The sequence below is a fragment of the Eschrichtius robustus genome, chromosome 1, assembly GCF_028021215.1.
Source record: "Eschrichtius robustus isolate mEscRob2 chromosome 1, mEscRob2.pri, whole genome shotgun sequence".
NCBI lineage: Eukaryota > Metazoa > Chordata > Mammalia > Artiodactyla > Eschrichtiidae > Eschrichtius > Eschrichtius robustus.
In genome coordinates this window covers 37,403,110-37,420,433 of record NC_090824.1, presented here as the reverse complement: position 1 = coordinate 37,420,433, position 17,324 = coordinate 37,403,110, and the positions used below count along the sequence as shown (strand labels likewise).

General features: G+C 44.5%; 2 protein-coding genes across 5 annotated transcripts in view; one reads left to right on the top strand and one right to left on the bottom strand.

Annotated features, from left to right (window-relative positions):
• Window positions 1–1,193, top strand: part of SYNE2 (spectrin repeat containing nuclear envelope protein 2) — a 273,887-nt gene extending 272,694 nt beyond the window's left edge. For all 4 annotated transcript variants that reach the window (XM_068544299.1, XM_068544308.1, XM_068544289.1 and 1 more), the window contains one exon: window positions 245–1,193. In XM_068544299.1, the coding sequence (XP_068400400.1) occupies window positions 245–467 (223 nt within the window). In that variant the 3' untranslated portion in view covers window positions 468–1,193. The remainder of the gene's footprint in view (window positions 1–244) is intronic.
• An 8,067-nt stretch (window positions 1,194–9,260) lies between these two features.
• Window positions 9,261–17,324, bottom strand: part of ESR2 (estrogen receptor 2) — a 46,152-nt gene continuing 38,088 nt past the window's right edge. Inside the window, exons 7-8 of the mRNA XM_068544263.1 lie at window positions 11,820–12,000; window positions 9,261–10,117 (exon numbers count right to left, since the gene is read on the bottom strand). Of these exons, the coding sequence (XP_068400364.1) occupies window positions 9,931–10,117; window positions 11,820–12,000 (368 nt within the window). The 3' untranslated portion in view covers window positions 9,261–9,930. The remainder of the gene's footprint in view (window positions 10,118–11,819; window positions 12,001–17,324) is intronic.

The window sequence follows — 17,324 nt, the reverse complement described above, 5'->3', positions numbered from 1 at the left end:
ACACTCCTCTCCCCTCAGCAGGCTTGCCAATGCCACTCTTAAGGTCTTTGGAAAAATTGGTTTGCTTGTTTTCTTCCATTTGGAAGGGGCTGGGCTTCCCTTCCAAAGCTGAATCCCAGCCGTTGGCCCCGTTTTAATCTCAGGTCCTGATGTTTGTCTTTACGCAAGCAGGGGGGGTCAGGTCACGGGAGTGGGGTTTGCCTCCGGAACCTCCGGATCAGCTCTCGACCTCCTCTGTTGCCAGGGCGCCCAGCCCCGCCGGCCCTGAAAGCTCGCGGCCCGCGCGCTCCTTCGTCTCGCGGGTGATCAGGGCGGCGCTGCCCCTCCAGCTGCTCTTGCTGCTGCTGCTGTTCCTGGCCTGCCTGCTGCCCTCCTCCGAAGAGGACTACAGCTGCACTCAGGCCAACAACTTTGCCAGGTCCTTTTACCCCATGCTGCGGTACACCAACGGGCCACCCCCCACCTAGAGGCCGCCCGGCCGCAGCACCGCCCCCACCAGCCTCTGCGCAGTGCCCGACTCACAGCCCCAGACCCATCTGTGGGTGACTCTGAGCATTGGTCCAGGGACCACCTGCTGCAGACACCTCCCTCTGGGCGTGACCGGAGAGAGCTCTCTCAGGACCCAGGGCAGCTTTCAAATGATCTTCCCCCAGGGCAGGGAACCTGGGCGGCCCATCACCCCGGGCAGTTTGGCAAAGCTTAGTTGATTGGTTTCGGGATGTCTGGAAACTGCAGTTTCCCGAAGAGCCAAGCACTTTGTGAATTCTGATTTGTCAAACCACATTATTAACATGTAGTGAATATGGTCAGTGAACAGTAGTGTTCATCACATAATACACGTTACAGAAACAAGCAAGCAGAGTCCGCCTCAGAAATGGTTCAGAAACTCACACGCACCCTTGGCTGATTGATTGAAACAATCATATTTAAAATGTTTAGAGTTAATTTTACTTCAATCAGCAGCAATCTTGGAGCTACAGGTTATAAAACCAAAATGTTCTGCTCAGTACTTAGGTCTGCTCTTTTATATTGCTTTAAATTTTTAAAGAAATTATATTGCATGGATGTGGTTATTTGTGCATATTTTTTAACAATGCAGAATCTGTATGAATAATGTAAACTTTGATTTTTTTAAAAAAATCAGATTTTAGCTTGAGCTTTTTGACTAATGATGTACAGTAAATGCCAAACAAACAAACAAACTACAGACTTGATAGGGACATTTTTGTAAGTTAATTTTATAAAAGACTTTTCACATTTAAAAAGTGGTGCTTCAGGTTTTGTTTAACTGTTTGGCCACGGGTGGGTGGGGGGGTTGGTCCAGAGACTTGAAGCTGTTTGTTTGTGGTATGTACAACTCAGATGTTTCTCATTAAAAGAAAACAAAAAAGCCATACTTTTGTCGTACTGGATTATATTACAAAGCAGTTAAACGTTATGTGTAATCTTCCATAGAGCAAAAATTATTTTTTAAATATTTGAGGGGATTTGCGGGTTTTACAGATTTTGAGCTAAGCTTTATATTCTACTTATTTATCTTTGTACAGAATAACTTTTATGAGATCTAGAAACCAACACCTGTATAGGAGGTGATTACCCCGTGCCTGAGCCTCCAATGCTGTAGGAGGTGATGAGGGCAGCACAGTGTGGAAGGTGAACGTGAAAGGATCATTTCACCCAGATTTTCGTATTCCCAGCTCCCTCCAGAGTGAACTAACACATAGTGTTTAACAAACGTTACAGACAAAGCCGTCTGCTTTCCATTTCCAGCACCACTGTCTATTTCCCACCCAAACAGAGAGTGTGATGGAACAGAATTGAGAGCCCAGAAATAAACCCACACACCTACGGTCAATTAATCTTCAACAAAGGAGGCAAGAATATGTAATGGGAAAAAGACAGTCTCTTCAGCAAGTGGTGCTGGGAAAGCTAGACAGCCACATGTAAATCAGTGAAGTTAGCTTCTCACCATGCACAAAAATAAACTCAAAATGGCTTAAAGACTTAAACATAAGACAGACAGGACACCATAAAACTCCTAGAAGCAATCATAGGCAAAATGGTCTCTGACATAAATCTTACCAGTGTTTTCTTAGGTCAGTCTCCCAAGGCAATAGAAATAAAAACAAAAGGGACCTAGTCAAACTTACAGGCTTTTGCACAGCAAAGGAAACCATAAACAAAACGAAAAGACAACCTACAGAATGGGAGAAAATATTTGCAAACGATGAGACCAACAAGGGCTTTATTTCCAAAATATACAACAGCTCATACAGCTCAACAACAAAAAAACAACCCAATCAAAAAATGGGCAGAAGACCTAAACAGACATTTCTCCAAAGAAATACAGATGGCCAACAGGCACATGAAAAGATGCTCAACATCGCTAATTATTAGAGAAATGCAAATCAAAACTACAATGAGCTACCACCTCACACTAGTCAGAATGGCCATCATTAAAAAGTCTACAAATAACAAATGTTGGAGAGGGTGTGGAGAAAAGGGAACCCTCCTACACTGTTGGTGGGAACGTAAGTTGGTGCAGCCACTGTGGAAGACAGTATGGATGTTCCTCAGAAAACTAAAAATAGAGTTGCCATATGACCCAGCAATCCCACTCCTGGGCATATATCCAGAGAAGACTATAATTCAAAAAGATACATGCACCCCTATGTTCATAGCAGCACTCTTCACAACAGCCAAGACATGGAAACAACCTAAATGTCCATTGAGAGATGAATGGATAAAGAAGATGTGGCACATATATACAATGGAATACTACTCAGCCATAAAAAAGAATGAAATATGCCATTTGCAGCAACATGGATGCAGCTAGAGATTATCACACTAAATGACGTAGTAAGTCAGAAAGACAAATACCATATATCGCTTATATGTGGAATCTAAAATATGACACAGGGACTTCCCTAGTGGTCCAGTGGTTAAGACTATGTGCTGCTAATGCAGGGGGCCCGGGTTCAATCCCTGGTCAGGGAACTAGATCCCGCATGCCGCAACTAAGAGCCTGCATGCCGTAACTAAAGATCCCACATGCCGCCACTAAAAGATCCCGCATGCCGCAACTAAAAATCCTGCATGCCTCAACTAAAGATCTTGTGTGCCACAACTAAGACCCGGCGCAGCCAAATAAATATTTTTTGAAAAATAAAATATGACACAAATGAACATATCTATGAAACAGAAACAGAATCACAGACATAGAGAACAGATGTGGTTGCCAAGGGGGAGGGGGTGGGAGAGGGATGGAGTGGGAGGCTGGGGTTCACACGTGTAAGCTTTTATACAGAGAATGGATAAACAACAAGGTCCTACTGTATAGCACAGGGAACTATATTTAATATCCTGTAATAAACCATAATGGAAAAGAATATGGAAAAAAAAAAAAGAAGTTACTGACCCAGTTCCTCAGTTACCTACCTGCTCCTAAACCTGCATCTCTTGACACTCGGGAGACACCATGGACTCGAAGCAATCTTGGTCTCTCTCTCCTTCTCTGCAAAGTGCAAACCTTGGGGAAGCCAAGGAAGCTTGTCAGTAGATGAAGGCCAGACTTCAGCACTGGTGGCCCTTGTGTGGGTCAGACACCCCAGGATGTGTGCAATTCACCAGTAGCTTTATGTAAAGGGACCAGCTGAAGAGAACTGTCTTCCCTTTACCAAATTGTTGGAAGTGATATGGACACAAAGGTACTGCTTTATCATGCAACCTCAAAGTCTCTTTTAACTCTAAAATAATCCGTCTCTTTTCATGGATTACAATAACCGTAGAGGGAAATTTAAGTGAAAATATTACCCAAACTTTTTCTTTAAGCCATTGAGTTGGTTAGAAGGTCCTTGCTCCTGGTTCTCCAGAGGCGAAAGGCAGAATCTCTACCTCCTTCCCTTCTTTCCAGCCCAAAGGAGGTGACTATTCTAGAGACCTTTTCTGCCTGTAAGGAGGGACTCTGGGGCAAGTCCAAGTTGCCGAGAAAGGAGAGTGTTATTTGCATTTTCAAGTCTAATGATGCACACCAACTCTCAGGATAGAGGCCTTTGAGTCTTGAGTCTGTACTCCAGGCTTCTACCCCAGGGAAGGCTTCCTTCACCCACAGCTCAGTGCGTTCCCCAGCTCTTGTTATGAAATAATCTGTGTTTTACACCTTCAAGAGATTTTGCATCTTCCATTCCCCACGTGCAAGAGAAATTTTCAAGTGACCCTTGGCATTAAGTTAGCGTCAGTATGAAGGAATTACTTTTCTCTCCGTCCCTCATGGGGTATAATACTAATTGACTCAAATGAGGTAATTACAGAAAATTACCCCCCAAACTGATGCATTGCATACCAGGATTTTCATATTTGTGAGCTGCATTTTACTTGAGCATACAGTGCCTTTGGTCATAAATCACAGGTGTGAGATTAGCTGATTAAAGATTAAATTGCTGCTGTTTAAAAAGTCTTCAGCAGTTTAAGTCAGAGATTCTTAACTCTCGAAATTGTATGTAAGCATTTTGTTTATGTACCTTTGTCCAGGAAGAGTGTCTGCGCTTTTCATCAAATTCTTAAAGGGCTCTGCAAACCTAAAACAGAATAGAATTCAGAATAGAATGGGAACACTGACTACTTAGCCTAATTACTGAAAGTTCTTATACTCCCAACAAATACATTTTTAAAACCAAAATTATGAAAAAACACTTTATTTAGCTATGTCACATTAAACTTCTTTCTGCAACAGTTCCATAGACATTAAAGGCACACAGCAAAGAAAAAGTAGTACCTGGAGGAATGGAAAGCAGGTTTCAAAATCTGCTTTCACACAACAGCAGACATTCATTTGTCAAAAGGCCCAAATTTAAAAGCCTGCTTAATGGTACAGAGCATTCATCTGAAAAAAATGACAAGTTATAGCCAGCCAGTGGGCTCTGAGGTACACAGGACCACTGAATAACAACGTTACAGGACCTACAGTCATGGCACTTAGACACCCAGCACAGAAAGAGAAACGCAGCAGCACAGATTGTAGAGTTACAGGAACTGTTCTGGGCTAGCATATCGTCAGAGCTTTGTCCTTCCCTTAAAGGAAGCCCACCATCACATAACACCGACTGGCCCCACAAATGAATAGGACCCTCGGCATTCAAAAAAAAGAAAAGAAAAAGGATCCTTGACTCCAACACAACAAAAAGGGTTACAAGAATAACACCGCAGAGAATGCACATCTTTGAGCTGCCACTTTGAGCCAAAGTTCCAGCAACTTGGAGAGCTGTAAAGAATAAATGCATGTGTTTTGCACTGCAGTAGACTAGACTCCACGGGGAAGCATCAGTGCCTAAAAGGTGAGAGAATTTTACACGGGTAAGTTTCCAGGGAATCTATTTCACGGCAACACATCAGGGGAAAATGATGACAGGAGGAGGTGACGGCAGTGCCACCCACGAGCTTATGAGCCCAGGATGGGAGGGTAGGAATGATGTAATTCATCTTATTTTTCCCCACCTGCTGCTATTCTGTAAAGGTTCACGCAGACCCCATCTAAGCTGAGAAGGCAGAGGGTACAGTAGAAGGCAACCATAACGTAACCGTGTCTCCTCTATGCACCGAGACGCAGCTCAAGCAGCAGAAGCAAGTCTGTAGCAGGAGCGGTGCTGGCCAGGCAGGCAGAAGACCTGAATTCTGGTCCCAGTTTTGCCGTTACGTAGTTTTATGACCTTCAGCAGGTCCATTTACCCCTCTGGGCTTTAATTTACACGTATACAAAAGATGGGACTGAACTCTCTTCTACAGGGTGTTCTGGAAATGGAGCCATTTAAACCAGAGTAGCCGTGCATGTCAGATTGCATTTGACGAATGGATTCTGCAGTCTAAAAGTATTCTTCCTTTAGTTTTTTTAAACCGCATGATTACTTTCAGCTCTGTCACTTACTCCCTGCGTGACCTTGAGCAAGTTTGCTTAGACTCTAGGTTCCAGAGCCACAAAACTGGGATAACAGCAATTAGTATGAAGATTAAATATGAATGTATGAGGCACTGAGCACTGCGCCTGGCACACAATGTTCCGCAAATACTATTTTTGGGTACTAAACAATGTATTTTTATCATTTCCTTCATATAACCTTTATTATGTCTTTTTAAGATTTTTGAGCAGTTTAAAGAAATGTGTCAAATCTTAAATAAAAATGTTTCGTTTCAAAATAGACTAGAAACTGAAGGTTCACCTTTGAACTTGAAAAGGTATCAATATATGCAAGTTTCTTAGCAGATTTAAACAACAACCAAACTCGTTCGCATGCTAGAACATTCTAGAATTGCTTCAACATAGCTTATAGATATGAATATATAACGTAGCTCTGCCAAGAATTGGGAACTGATATTTTTTAAGTGAAACTGAAAATAATTGGTCTTCCAGCTGAGTTAGCAGAGGAAGTAATCCAGATAAAGACTGTCTCACCGAATAGCTTTTGTTGATGTTGCATGGTTTTGTTTTTAATAGTTAAGACCCTCCAGAAACGTTCTTGAGCTGACAACTTAATCTGCTGCTCCCACCACAATTTTTGAAGATAAATCTCTTCAAAAATTATTTTAGGGTTGAATCCTTTGTAGTTAGTCCTGGTGGACAATTGAGCATGTGACAGGCCTGAGGCCACAAGGAGAGGATGTGGTGGGGACAGAGGGAGATGCAGTCGGAACGTGGACAACTCACTGCGCGGCCCTCCTGGGGTGGCCCATGTGGGTCCTTTTCAGCGGTTGCCAGCTCTCCCAGGAACCTGCGTGAACACTGCGCTAGGGGTTTCTGTATTAAGAATATTCCATGATAATTATCATTAAAATTTGTCTCTATGATTCCCATATTAGACACTCATGTTTTTGGAATTCAGCTCAAATCTCACTCATCTCCCACAACTAAGTTTGGCGTATTACATGATCACTTACAAACCAAAATGTAGGAAAGGAATCTCACCATACGAGTCTAAGGCAAAGCTGAGCATCCCTTTTCCATGATACATAAAATGTAGTTGGGTGGGTTATTTTTTTTTCCAATACTCAATTTAATTCTTATTTACAGCTGTCAGGTCCTATCCTCTCTAATTAATTCCTTTTAAAAACTGAACTTGAAAACACTGTGCTTAGCTATGGGAGAAATTTAAGTTGCCCATGGACCATTTGGGTGGGTAGATACCCTCCCCCAAAAGAAGACGTTTAAAAGAAAGCACTATGTTTTGGTTTTGTTTTTTTTTTTTTAAAGAAAGCACTATTAATGAGAAATGGCTAATCTTTAAAATGGACATGGAGGTTTTACTCAAAACCCAGAAAAACAGCAGCCTGACTTTGCACTTTGTCATCCTTAGAGGACACGTTTGGAGCTGCTGGGAACAGAGATTCACACACTTCATCTGAAAGGGGGAAAGGGCCCTAGAATACTCAAAACAAAACAAAGAACACCTTTAAACTATAGACCTTATTATCTCAGTGGCCTACTTGGCCCAGACCCCAGTCTAAGAGACAGCCTTGCACCAGGGCAGCCTCTCAGGTTGGACTGACTGACCGGGCTCCTCAGCACACCTAGGTGAGACCACAGCCAAGAAGAAATGACCAAAAGTGTTACATGCATGCTCCTCATGGGCTAAATCCAAATGCAGTGAAACAAGCAGCGCCAAGAAGCATGCAGGAGTGTCTGTGGAAAATGGGCAGTGGGCACTGGAGGAGTTTTCATAAGAGCGTGCACCGTGCGGGTGACACACAGGGTGCGGCGCAGACAGGTGCTGGGACACCTGAGACAAATTGGTTGCCTACCTTGGCGTCCAAATCCAACCTGCAAAACTTCACTACATAGTAATGGGGTTGCGGCTTCGACCTCATTCTGTGTTGTTTTTGTTTTTTTATTTTTGCTTTTTCAACCTGGGAGTCTCTTCTTTAAATGCAATTAAGAGAATTTCATTGGCAAATAACTGTTCACGGCTGCCTTCCTTTGCCTCCCGCTTCCCACTCTCTAGCCTCCATCCCCTTGTTTGTCATGGGGGCTCCTAAACTGGCTGGAAAGAAAGAAAATTGACCTGCTGAAAAACACTGGTTCCCTCGTTCCTACAAAATCACATATATTTGCTGTACTCAATCTTGCTGAGGCTGCAACATCAAGTCACTAAGAATAATTTCAAATCACCTCAATACAGACAACGGTGTGTTCTCTAGGTACATGGCCAAGAGTTTCTGATACAGCTTTGCTCAACTTTTTTAGTAAAACTGCACTGATATCAAAATTAAGAATTATTCAAGATCACACTGGCAGAAACCAACCTTATGTTATTGAGTGTAATCTTCCTAATGACTTTGGTTTACTGTGGCTAGCACATTTCTGTATTTACTATTTTCAAAAAGTGTGTTTAATCTCCTATCACAAGGTAATTTTTAAAAACATTGCAAAAATCACACATGATTATTTAACTACTCTCTTCCAAAGTATAGATGTAACTCGTTTTATGCATTCACTATGTTCCTGAAAATTTGTATGAAAATTTCGGTTTTTAAAAAGTGAGTTAAAATTGTAATTTCAGAGGTGCTTTGTCACCGTGTCCTATTTATGTTCCACTTGGAATAAGAACTAATATCTTACTTTTTATTTCACCCAGCCCACCATATAAATGTTCTGATAAGAAAATATTCTAGAAGAGCCCTAGGGTATAAAAGAATTTTCTTGCTATAAATACTTACCCTAAATATTTCTCTTTTTTAAATAGAGTTCACAATCTTGTTCAAGTGGTACGCTCACCCCATCTATACGGTTTGGCCCTGAACCTGACACGCTGACGTGTGTGTAGCTGTTCATCCTTCCGTGCAACAGCATGCCTCACACACACAACCTGAAGTGCCCCTGTCTCCCCTGGGTGGCTGATGTGGCGGTTGTGGCTGCCCCAGGGGAGCACTGTGGCTGTGACCCACACCCACAGGAGAAACCCCATTCCTGCAAACACTGGTCCTTTCTCTAGCACACACACTGGGCCCCTTGGGACAAGAGAGTTTTAACAAAGGGCAATTCCAGGGGTAGGGGTATTTAAATCTCCACACTTCTCCATGAAGGTGATCACACACACACACACACACACACACACACACACACACACACACACACACACACACACACACACACACACACACACACACACACACACACACACACACACACACACACACACACACACACACACACACACACACACACACACCCCAAGTAATTTGTAGGCTTTCTGAATGCAAACCAAGAGGGGTAAACCTGCATGAAGGCGGCAGCAAGGTCTTGGGGGATGAACATGGCTCGCATCTCAGCTTGACCACTGGTTCCCTAGGTCACATTCCCTCTGGCCTTGGATAGAGTCACAGCAATACGTGACATCTGTCCTCACAGGCCTGTGAGGTAGGTGTGTGGAACCAGTTAGTTGACTGCCGTCGTGGTTTTCAATCCTACAATCAAGTGGTCCAGAAGGCAGCATACAAAGGACTAATTCTGCGGGCAGGTTAAGTGGCACAATAAAGCTTAGTCCCCTTCCTGTGCATGTGCCACATTCTCTCCCCTTTCTACTTGACAACGCTTCCAAGTCAGATTTCCACCAGTCATTCCAAAAGCTGTAAGAAGATGTTTTCCAAAGGGTGGGAGGGAGATGGGAAGTGAGAGGGACCACAATGAGCTCCCATGAGGCCAAGCAAGACATAAACTCTGCACTCAAACATGCCCCCTGGTGACAAGGAGCACTGGCTTTCTCACCCTGACTCCTGGGAAGTAGGGAGGTCGGGGAAGGATGGTCTTGAGGGGCCATATGAGGGATCACACAGCAGAAAGCCGATGAAGCCCGCCCCCTCCTGGTGGGGCTCACGATTTGTGCTGGAGTTCACGCTTCAGCCTCTGCCCTCCTCTGCAGCCTGACCACACCTCAGGGCTTGGCATCACTGAGCCTGGGGGTTCTGGGAGCCCTCTTTGCTCTCACTCTCCTCCACCAGGCTGCACTCGGACCCTGTGACCGAGGACTTGCTGCCGCGAAGTGTGTGGGCATTCAGCATCTCCAGCAGCAGGTCGTAGACGGGGACCACATTTTTGCACTTCATGTTGAGCAGGTGTTCCATGCCCTTGTTACTAGGGGGACAAAAAGGTGCTGAGATTCCTTCCTGAAGCGGCCAAGGGAAGTCTGACATCTTCCCCGACAGAGCCGGTCCTCCACCCCCGCCCCTGCTCTTCTTCCAGCCCTTTGCTAGCTATGGTTCTTGCATCTGTCTCCTCCAATGATCTACACGTAAGGACAAGTACAATGTCCAATGGACCTTGGTGTCCCACCACCCACCCACAATGGCCTGATAGCACCAGCACATAGTGTGATGGGGTCTCGCTGTTCACCATAGTTATGTCTACACAGTCTTTGCAAACACTGAACCATTGCTACTGGGAGAAATACAGGGTTAGGTTCTGAGAGGTCCTGGTCCCAACATTTTCATCAGCCCATGAATACATAACCTTGTTTCTTCTGAGTTATTGTTATAAAGACACTTTAACACATATAGTCCATTCACTAACATTTAACTCACGGCCTATAGCACTAAAATTCATGCCTGAACAAAGTGTATCTAACACGTATATTTTTTCTGTAGGGACATCACAGGTTTCTTGCACTTAGGAACACTAGAGAGCACTTCAGCACTATGCTTGGGGTCATTTTTAGACAGTGAAATCCCCAACAAAGCACAAAAATGGCAAAACAAGGCACTAACTAGACCACGTAATGGACCCTTGTTTACAGTATGAGAGCTGGTAACGTAAGTATGGGTAACTCAAATTTTTCGCCATGCTGCACGTGTCCTCGAATGACCTCAAAAGTGCCATGAGTATTGATTTGGGGGTTACCAATAAATTTTAGCAAGCAGGCAAATTCACAAATAGGGAATCTGTGATTAATGAGGATGGACTGTTTCTGCTCTGCAAATGGTCATGTGCTGAGTAATCATTAAAGAGGAAACAGAGGCAGAGGTCATTTCCATTTCCTCCCCCTTGGTAAAATTCTTGAGGTGTGCGTTGTCCTTTCTCACCACCCCCAGACTTCCCTCATCCTCGAGGGAGCACCAACCTTCCATCCTCATCTCCCCTCTTCCAGCCCCATGGCAGGGCTACCCTCCTCCTGGGTGACAGCAAGCACTGAGCCGCACGGTACCAGCATGAAACCATCATCGCACACCATCCCCCTCCATGAGCGCACACAATTTCCATTTCCTGAATACACTCTACCCATGCCCTGCCTTCCCAACCTACTGGGCTCACTAGTTCTCTTAGGTCTCACTCTTAACATCCTGATGCTATCGTAAGAAAAGAACAGCTCTTAGGGAAGCCTTTGTGTACCTCCCCAAATCACCAGCCTCAGAGCTGATCTAGAGGAGCTGGGTTTAACCTCTTCAGGAAAAGACCTCAGGACCCCAGCCCTGGGTGGTGCAGAAAGAGGTGACAGTTCACTCTAGGAGAGGAACTAACTGCCCCTTTCAGAGCTCCATAAACAAGCTAAAAGCCCCAGCAACTGAAAACCAGATGAGCCACACAGGACGCCATAAAAAGCTCCTATGAGGACCATGCCACATTCAGTGCTCGCCGTGGCCGGTCTTTGGTTACAGGTGTGTGCGCTGATGATGCACCCCCTTCCCTTTCAGGGGTTCATTTTCCCTTAAAGGTGGCAGTTCCGCCTTATCCATCTCAAAGTTGCAAAACCCTTCTTCCAAAGCTCTTCACCCTCCTCTGGGCATGTGCACAGCCCCCTCCCACCACGCACCCCGTGGAGCAGCCCCCAAAGGGATTGTACCTGGCGTGCCTGACGTGAGAAAGGAGCATCAGCAGGTTAGCCAGGCGGACGGACTGCTGCTGGGAGGGGATGCCGCTCTTGGCGATTACCCAGACCAGAGCATCCGTCACAGCGTTCAGTAGATGAGCCAGTTTCCTGCTGCTGTCGGCCTCCTGGGGTGCTGCAGCTGCAGGGTACACACCTGGACAAAGCATAAAAAAGCCGCGAGTCACTGCCCTGAGAGGAGACAACGGAAGTCGTGTGCTCAGCCATTAGGCGTGCATCCGTTCTCCAGAAGGGAGGCCAAAGTGATCTGGGTTGCTCTGACATCTGCATGTCTGGTGAGACCTTAAAAGCATGGCTTCACCTGTGCATGGTGTCCTTGTCCCCCAAGAGCCAGCCCTGTCACTGAGCTGCAAGGGAAAGCCTTCCAGCTGAATGCCGGATGAACGCAGGCAGACTCAATGGACTCTCAGAGGGCCCCCTGGCCCAAAAGTGTGGCCTTGACAAACAGGAAATGTATCTAGTTGCCTCAAACCACGACATGGTGTATCTCAGCTGCAGCAACAAATACCCACATGGAGATGGTCAGAAAGTGAGATTAACTCAAATTTTAGTCCCTAAGAGGGCCCCTCATCTACGGGGAGTTTAATAAACATAAACTAATCACCACTTCTATGCCGCCTCCCCCCACCCGTGTGCCACGTGCAGACGGCCACGGCAGGGCCACTGCCACCTCTGTCCAGGCCCTCGGCATCTTCCTTCAGGTAATGCCTTGCTGGAGCAGGAAGATCACCAATCTGGAATCAGACAGACCTACTCTATATCTACCGTCTCTTGCTCTCTGACCCCTGACCAGTCACCCAGCTCCTCCAGCCTCAGCTCCTCACTGAGCAAAGCTTACAGCCACATGTCGACCTCCCCACGAGGTAGGTTGCTTCCCCCTTCCTGCCTGGCCCGGTGTTTAATTCCCCTCTGACTCTAGGAACTGAGATACTTGGCCTCCCAAAGGTTGCAAAACAACCGCTCAGGTAAATCTTGCCCTACTACCCCCTCGCCCACCAACCCTGACTCCTTGATTCCTGGCAGCAGGGAATTAATTAGCTTCTCTTCCAGGCTTTCGATTTCAAAGAATAAATAGCAAATACGTGAAGTCAACGGGGGAGCTGCCGACTTTTGACTGTAATGAGAACGAAGGATGGCTGGCACTCTATCATCCGCAGAATTGGTTTTGGCAGTTTTTGTTCTCTACTTTTATTGGCATTTCCAGTTCAATTAATGCAACTCAGTTCAACACAGTTCAGTTAAGGCAAGGGACACACTGAACCACAACCATGCCAGTGCAGCGCTTTGCCACATCCCTAGGGGCATGTCCCTCCATGATGTCTGATGATGCAGATTTAAAATATTCATCTTTGGCCCAGAAGCTGCTGCTCTAACCCATCTGCTCACCTTGTTCCTCACAGTGACTCTTCCGGGCTCCCTGGCATGCTGGGCTCAAGCCTCCCATTGACCCCCATGGCAAATGACCTGCCCTCTCACTGCCCCCACCTTCCACTCAACATGCCCTTGAGTGTCCAAAATGAAAAATGCAGATCATGTGGCGCCCTTCAATGAATTCCCAGCTCTTGGGGTAGAGTCCAGACCACTTGGGGCAGTTATCAACGTACCAGGCCTCTCTCTGCTCTTCACATCCTCAGTTCCCCGCACACCTCACCTTGAACACTACCTTCAATTCCTTTAACAGGTGATGCCCTGAGCATACTGAACTTTCTGCTTAGGAATGCTCTTCCTTCCCTCCCCTCCTCCACCCCATCTCCTCCTCCTCTCCACATCCCCTCCTCTTGCTTATCTACATCCATTCCTCCTTTAGATTCCAGCCTGGTTATGAACTTCCTTGTGGAAGCTTCCCTGACCTCCCTCTGGTTTGGGCTCTCCTCTGAAGCTCCAAAGGTGCCCTGTGCTTCCCCAGCAGAGGGCAGTACGTTGTCCTACACGCTGGATGTCCTCATACACACGCTCTGACCCTCAGTGAGACTGGACATAAGTACTGTGCAGGCACAGACCCTGTCTATTTGTTTGCCATTATATACCCATCACCTATTACAATGACTGGCATGGAGTAAGCCCTCATAAATGGAAGAATTAGACTGAATTTACATAGGTTCAAATTTTTAGCCAATCACACCATTATAATTGAGATGATAAATACGCATGTTGATGCATATTTTAGGTACATACACAGAAAATTATTAATCAAATGAAAGCTTAGAGAAAATTATTTTAAGCTTATTTTCCCTTAAAATTGACCCTGGCTGCATTAACAAGTACCTTCTTTTAACTACCCTTTAGTCTATTCTGCTACATGAAATGTGCTCCATGTATTTCTACTGCCATAAAGAAATCTTACGTCTTTGGATTCTAAAAGGAGTCAAGATTATGTACCTGTACATATGTCAGTCTAAAGTGACAAAAAGTGAAAATACAAAAATATTTGGCTAGTATACAAATGTTCACAGCAATATTACTCCTAATAGCCCAAAAGTGGAAACAACCTAAATGTCCACCAACTGATGAGTGGATAAACAAAATGTATATCCATACAATGGAAGATTCCTGAGCCATAAAAAGGAATGAAGCAAGGCAGAGATAGAGACACAGATGTAGAGAACAAACGTATGGACACCAAGGAGGGAAAGGGGTGGGGGGGTGTGGGATGAACTGGGAGACTGGGATGGACATATATACACTAATATGTATAAAATGGATAACTAATGAGGACCTGCTGTATAGCACAGGGAACTCCACTTCGCTGTACAGTAGAAACTAACACAACACTGTAAAACAACTCTACCCCAATAAAAATAAAAAAATAAAAATAAAAAGCAGAATGCCAAAAAAAAAAGGAGTGAAGTACTGACACATGCTACAACTTGGATGAAATATCATGCTAAGTGAAAGAAGCCAGCCACAAAGGTCTACATTTTTATGATTCCATTTATATGAACTGTCCAAAATGGGCAAATCTATACAGACAGAAAGTAGATTAGTGGTTGCCCAGGACTATAGGTGGGACAGAGACTGAAGAGTGACAGCTAGATTGGGGAGTACAGGATTTCTTTTAGGGTGACGAAAAATGTTCTAAAGTTGGTTTTGATGATGGCTGCACAAGTCTACGGATATACTAAAACCCACTGAATTGTACACTTTAAATGGGTGAATTGGATGGCATATGAATATCACAATAAAGCTGTAATTTTTAAAAGTAATAAAGTGAATCTTCAGAACCAAAATTGCAGTAACATAAAAGCTCCTCAGTACCTCCTTATGTCTGACCAAGGCTCCCCTCAGATAACCTGTGTTGGCTATTGGGTCACCTTCTTCATAAACGAGCAGTCACTGCCAAGGGTGAGCCCTGGATGTTCTACAGGCTGTGGGGTCAGCACAGCTCCATACAGGGCTCAGGGTCCATCACTGATGAGGGGTTTGGGGATAGGGGTCACTGCGGTTCTGTAAAGGCATGTGCCGTATCAATTTTACATATGGGGAAAGATTTTACGTACAAAAAGATTAACCTATACAAAATCATCCTGGGAAGGAACTGGGCTGTAGAATACCCATTTTGCTGCCTGCCTCTCTTTTCAGTCAGCAGTGCTGTGCCTGCACTTTGGGCATTCACGTACCCTCTTGCTCATCAGACACATAGGTACAGGGTAATCGCTAAGTGGCAGGCCCCAGGAGGGGCAAGAGACAAGACGCATAGCCCCCAGAATGCTCACTGCCCAGACACACAGGAAACGGTAAGGATTAACTCCTTCCAGCCCCCAAGAGTTAAGAACATCAGATTTCACTTTAGAACCAAATTAAATGACTTTTCCTAAAACTAAAGAAATACAGTAAAAAAGTCAAGATCTTGGCACACCACCACACACATACCAAAGAAAGTAAAATAAAATCAAGGACACAATTTCCTTTCCTCTTTATCGCCTGGGAACAGCTGTGTGCTCCTTTCACCAGCCCACCTGATGACATTCTGAGCAGCACATGGGGAGAGATGGGCAACCCCCCAACATCTGCCATGTCCTAAGGGTTCAAAGGATGAAGATATAAGCTCGCCTCAACTGAAAGCAAATAAGTCAGAAGAGATAAAGTGTTTAATAAAAATTCCAGAATACTAACCAAAGGAAAAATATTCTGGCTTTTGGGAGGTGTATGTGGGGTTTTGTTTGCCTGTTTGCTTTGAGGGAAGAACCTCTAGCTATGACCATCCCCTTTATCACCACCTCCTAACCCAGCACCATAAGAACAGACTGATGTTGGAAAGGTGTTGGTGATATGGACCCAGGAGGCTGATGCCTACAATGCTTTGCCCCCATGTTCTCCATCAATAGAAAAGCACCCATCTGGCCTCTTCGGCATCCTTCTGTGTGTCCTTTTGTATCTTGACCTTCTCTGCCCACCCACATCATGGGAACCCTCCCCATAAACTCAGAGTGAACCAGGGCTTGAGTTGATATCTCTTAATAATTGTCTTCATGTAAAATAGGATTACCTGGTTCTAACTATTTCTTTCATTTAATGAAAAGTTTCATCCACATGAAAACTTTGTAATGAAAAGTCACAAAAGTTTGCAAAGCCCTAAAATTGTTTAGATAAATAGATCTTATTCCTAATTTTAAATATTTTAAAAGACTAATTATTTGCAGATTGATTCCACTCTGTTTCCTAGATTCAGTAGCCTCTAATGCTATCCAAGGGAGGACTTCCCTAGTCTCCAGGTTTCTGGGTGACAAGATGGCTGGTCCCAGGACTCTTAATTTGGATAAGCTGTTACATTAAGTATAACACTCACATAACAACCTGGAGTTTCTAAAACACTTTAACAAACATTGTAATAGGTTGTGTTAAATGCAACATTTTCTGTTATCTCTGAGTTTCAGGAGCCATATCAAAGACTGAGTATATATAATACAGTAATACCAGGCACCCTCACATCTTACCTATGCACCGCGGAAGAGGATTTGCTGAGAGGGAAGTTCGGATGGTGCTGCCCTCACCCCATCTCTCCCCAACAGAGAGGAACATGCTCTTCTAAGCCTGGTAAGGATCAGACCCCTCATTAACTGTAAGAGTGTATATCCCTATTCTGGACCAAAAGCATTGTATCTAGTTCATTACTGCTAAGATTTTTATTAGGATCAAGTTGAATTTACAGACTATCTGTGGGGAAGATTGACCTCTTAACATACTGAATCTTCTAACCCATTAACATCTCTCTCCATTTATTTAGGATTTCTTATTTCTGTGTCAGCAATGTTTTGCAGTTTTCAGTGTGTGGTCTCACATGTTTTGTCAAATTTAACCCAAGGTTTCACAATTTTTGATGCTATTGTAAATCGTATTGATTTTTTATTTCAATTACCAATTGTTCATTCCTACCATATAGAAATAAAATTATTTTTTATATATTTCCCTTATATCCCACAATCTGGGTAAACTCACTTTTTTGTAGACTCTTTGAGTTTG